The 3,171-nt window shown below is 40.8% G+C and overlaps 1 protein-coding gene across 1 annotated transcript in view; it reads right to left on the bottom strand.

Moving 5' to 3' along the window:
- Positions 1-840: 840 nt before the first annotated feature.
- The window catches only part of LOC107085110, a 5,385-nt gene continuing 3,054 nt past the window's right edge, over positions 841-3,171 (bottom strand). The window contains exon 3 of the mRNA XM_015375267.1: positions 841-2,180. Coding sequence (XP_015230753.1) covers positions 1,588-2,180 — 593 coding nt within the window. The 3' untranslated portion in view covers positions 841-1,587. The remainder of the gene's footprint in view (positions 2,181-3,171) is intronic.

Raw genomic sequence — 3,171 nt, 5'->3', positions numbered from 1 at the left:
TGAAGCTCAAGGAAAGCTTAACCAGCTAATCTGCGCTGGTGAGCCAACCTGAAGGTTCCTATGTGGAATCATGCTGAAGAGTCCTTTGTGGATTTTCTGTCGTTCTCTGCAATGAGCTGGAAGCTCAGCCTGAAGAATCCTATGTGGATTTTCCCTGTTGTTCTCTGCAGTGAGCTGGAAGCTCAGATCAAGGTCTGCCATGCTAAGCCTGAAGCTAGATGCTTAGCTTCTCATAAACTCTGCTAACCAACAGTCTCCGGTCCCCGTCAAGACTTTAGTGAACCAGCCTTGAACCTGTTACAGATTAGGTTATTTTTCCTGTGCTTGTGAACCACAATAAACTCTGTTGAACTTTTACCCCGTTTCCGTGTGTGTTCTGCATTTTGGGCTTAACTCAGAGACCCATCATGACACCTACTTGTTTAACATAAATTACAGTAATCTACTTATGCTATGAAACAGCAAGTGTTTGTCCAGGAGATGATTTAGCTTTATTTTAAAAGACTAAACCCCCACTGAAAGTAATAGTTGTTTAATGCTGTGGCGCACATATTGCTTACATTGCGACCGGTCTAACTAGGGAGTACCGATATGGCAGCCGGTGGATTCAATACTACCAACAGGCTATCAGCAATCCAGTGAATACATAGAAATTAGTGGGAGGCACTAGTGTTCCATTTGTTATTCATTTATTGCACCACTAAATGTGGGTAAATCTTAAACACTGTCCCTTTAACAATAAATAAAAATGAACGCTCAGTCTCCACACAAACAGGTACATTTTTAAGGATTTATTAAGAGAAAGAATCTTATATTAAACAAAAAAAACAAAATAGCAAAAGAATCAAGCCATGATGCATCATGAAACACAGGATTGATCAGATGGGAATTGGTAGAAGAAAGTGACGAGAAGTACAAAAAAACTAACATCAAGATTGTGGCTCTTGCTTAAATAAAATAATGAAAAATCTAAATGCTGATGTGAAGACTTAGATTTTATAAAATATGACATCAATACCAACCTGATTTTAGTTCAAATAGACAAGCCTGCAGACATGTGTGTTTACTTTTGTGAGGCTGCAGGAGGGATGGGCTTCAGAGTAACCCACTTCTGGCACGGCTACATGAATCATAAACACTGAGAACTGCAAGTGGTGGCCTCTTCGCACTAAAGCAACTAATGAGCAGGAGAAACACGTTTTAAATTACACACAGACCAAACCTCTGGCTCTCCTCCTTGCGGTTATGTGTATAAGCAGTCCTTACAGCTACACAAGCCTCTGAAGAAATAGAGAAGCAGGATAAAGCAGATGCAAAGATCCAGACAAATGAAAATGTGAGTAAATAACTAGGTTGTTGGAAATTAGATGTAAACTGTGCAGGACAAGGGAGGAAAGATTTTCCACTAGGGCGATACAGTTTTTTAACTGATTTTCATTCATTATAGCAAACCCACATGGTTCTTATTGGTGCCTTAGGGTTGTTCTCTGGAGGAAAATACAAGCTCTTGTAACATAAAACAAACCCCTAAAACATATAAAAGAGTTCCAGTTCTTTTTTCTGTCTGTATATAATTTTGCAGACAGTTTATGTGTCTCCTCGGCCCTTTCTCAGTGTTCCTGTTTGCTCGATCACTGTGCTCAGCTGCAGGTAAAGCCTCTGCACATCTCTCGCTATGGAAACTAGAGAGCTTTTTATCATATCCAGGTTCAGCTGTGAAGATGCTTCTTGTTCCTCCTGCTCCGTTAGGGAGGTCCAGCCTAAACTTCCAGGTCTCTGGGTTGGTTGGTGTCTGTTTCTGCTGTTTTCTGACACTGCCTCCTCAAGACGATTCAGTCGAGCGCTGTCCTCATGTTGGCTGTTCAGGATCATCTGCAATGTGGCATTTATCCTCCTCTCCATCTCTGCTCTTCCTTGGTGGAGCTCTGCCAAGCTGTGCTGAAGCCTGAGAGTCTCCAGGTCTGTCTGTGCCCTGCATGCTGACACCTGCCTGGGTGCAGTCTGCTGTGAAGCCCCCCTGAGGAGCTTGTCCATCTGGCTCCTCAGAGAGACCATTCCTCCACAGCACTGCTCCATTGAGTCCAACAGCATGTTCTGTCTCATGTGGAAATCCTCCAGAGCGATGAAAAGCTTGTCCCAGTGGGAGAAATCTGTACGACATGGTTTGGTAGGGGACTGTTCTATAAAGGAAAGAAAATATGAAGCTTCAATTAATGTTAATATACTAAAGATTAATTAGAACACGTGGTTTATAGGACTTGAGGTTAATTAAAAAGGAGGGCTTAAAGCATTGTGAGGATCTTTTTCAATGAACTATTAGTGCACAAGGGAATCTCTCTGAAAAGGGTAACTGTTTTGTTTTTTTCTTCAGTGGTAAAGTCAACAAACGCCTTACAGTCACCTTATTTGTCAAACAGAGCACACTGAAAAAATAGTAGTTTAAGTATTACTCAGATTTCTTTATACTATTTAAATGTTTAAATGAATTTCGGGGAAAGAGTACGTTTTACTCAGATTTCCTTATACTATTTAAATGTTTAATAATGTTTAAAATAGCAGTATGTAATGTTTAAAATAGCAGTATGTACATAAACCTAAAAATACTACATAAACTTTACTGGTAGTGTTTTGAAAGACATGCTTGGTGCATGCGCACTGTAGCTCGCAGCAGGACTGATTTTGCTCTGAGTAAAGATGTATTCAGGATCATACACAGAGCAAGAGGTAGTTCCAATGACAGTCATTTTAGCAGGGTGCAACAGTACTGCAAAAGCCTGCTCGTTGCTCATGGGACTGATATATGCCCTGAACTTGGTATACCCTTCCTTTGGTATACCCTTCCTTTCACCCAATCAAGCCAACAACGTTGGGCTACACCTTGGAAGTCTTCCAATAACTTTTCCTGGAGTTGGATGGATTTTAACTATCCTCAAAAGTAAACACCCTGAAGTTGAAGTTGTTTGTCTCTGTGTTGCCCTGTGATAGACTGGCAACCTGTGCAGTGTGTACCACGCCTCTCGCCTGTAGACAGCTGGAGATAGGAACCAGCACTCCTTGCGACCCCACCTTTTACTTCATAAAAGCAAGTACTACAGGGATATAAGATGTACTTAAAATTTTTAGTAAAATGCGTATGAAAAACAAGGACACTAAATAAATAAATCTAACTTA

The sequence above is a fragment of the Cyprinodon variegatus genome, unplaced genomic scaffold, assembly GCF_000732505.1.
Source record: "Cyprinodon variegatus isolate N-32 unplaced genomic scaffold, C_variegatus-1.0 Scaffold116, whole genome shotgun sequence".
Taxonomy (NCBI): Eukaryota; Metazoa; Chordata; class Actinopteri; order Cyprinodontiformes; family Cyprinodontidae; genus Cyprinodon; species Cyprinodon variegatus.
Note: the sequence above shows the minus strand (reverse complement) of the source record. Positions and strands in the feature narration are given on the sequence as shown.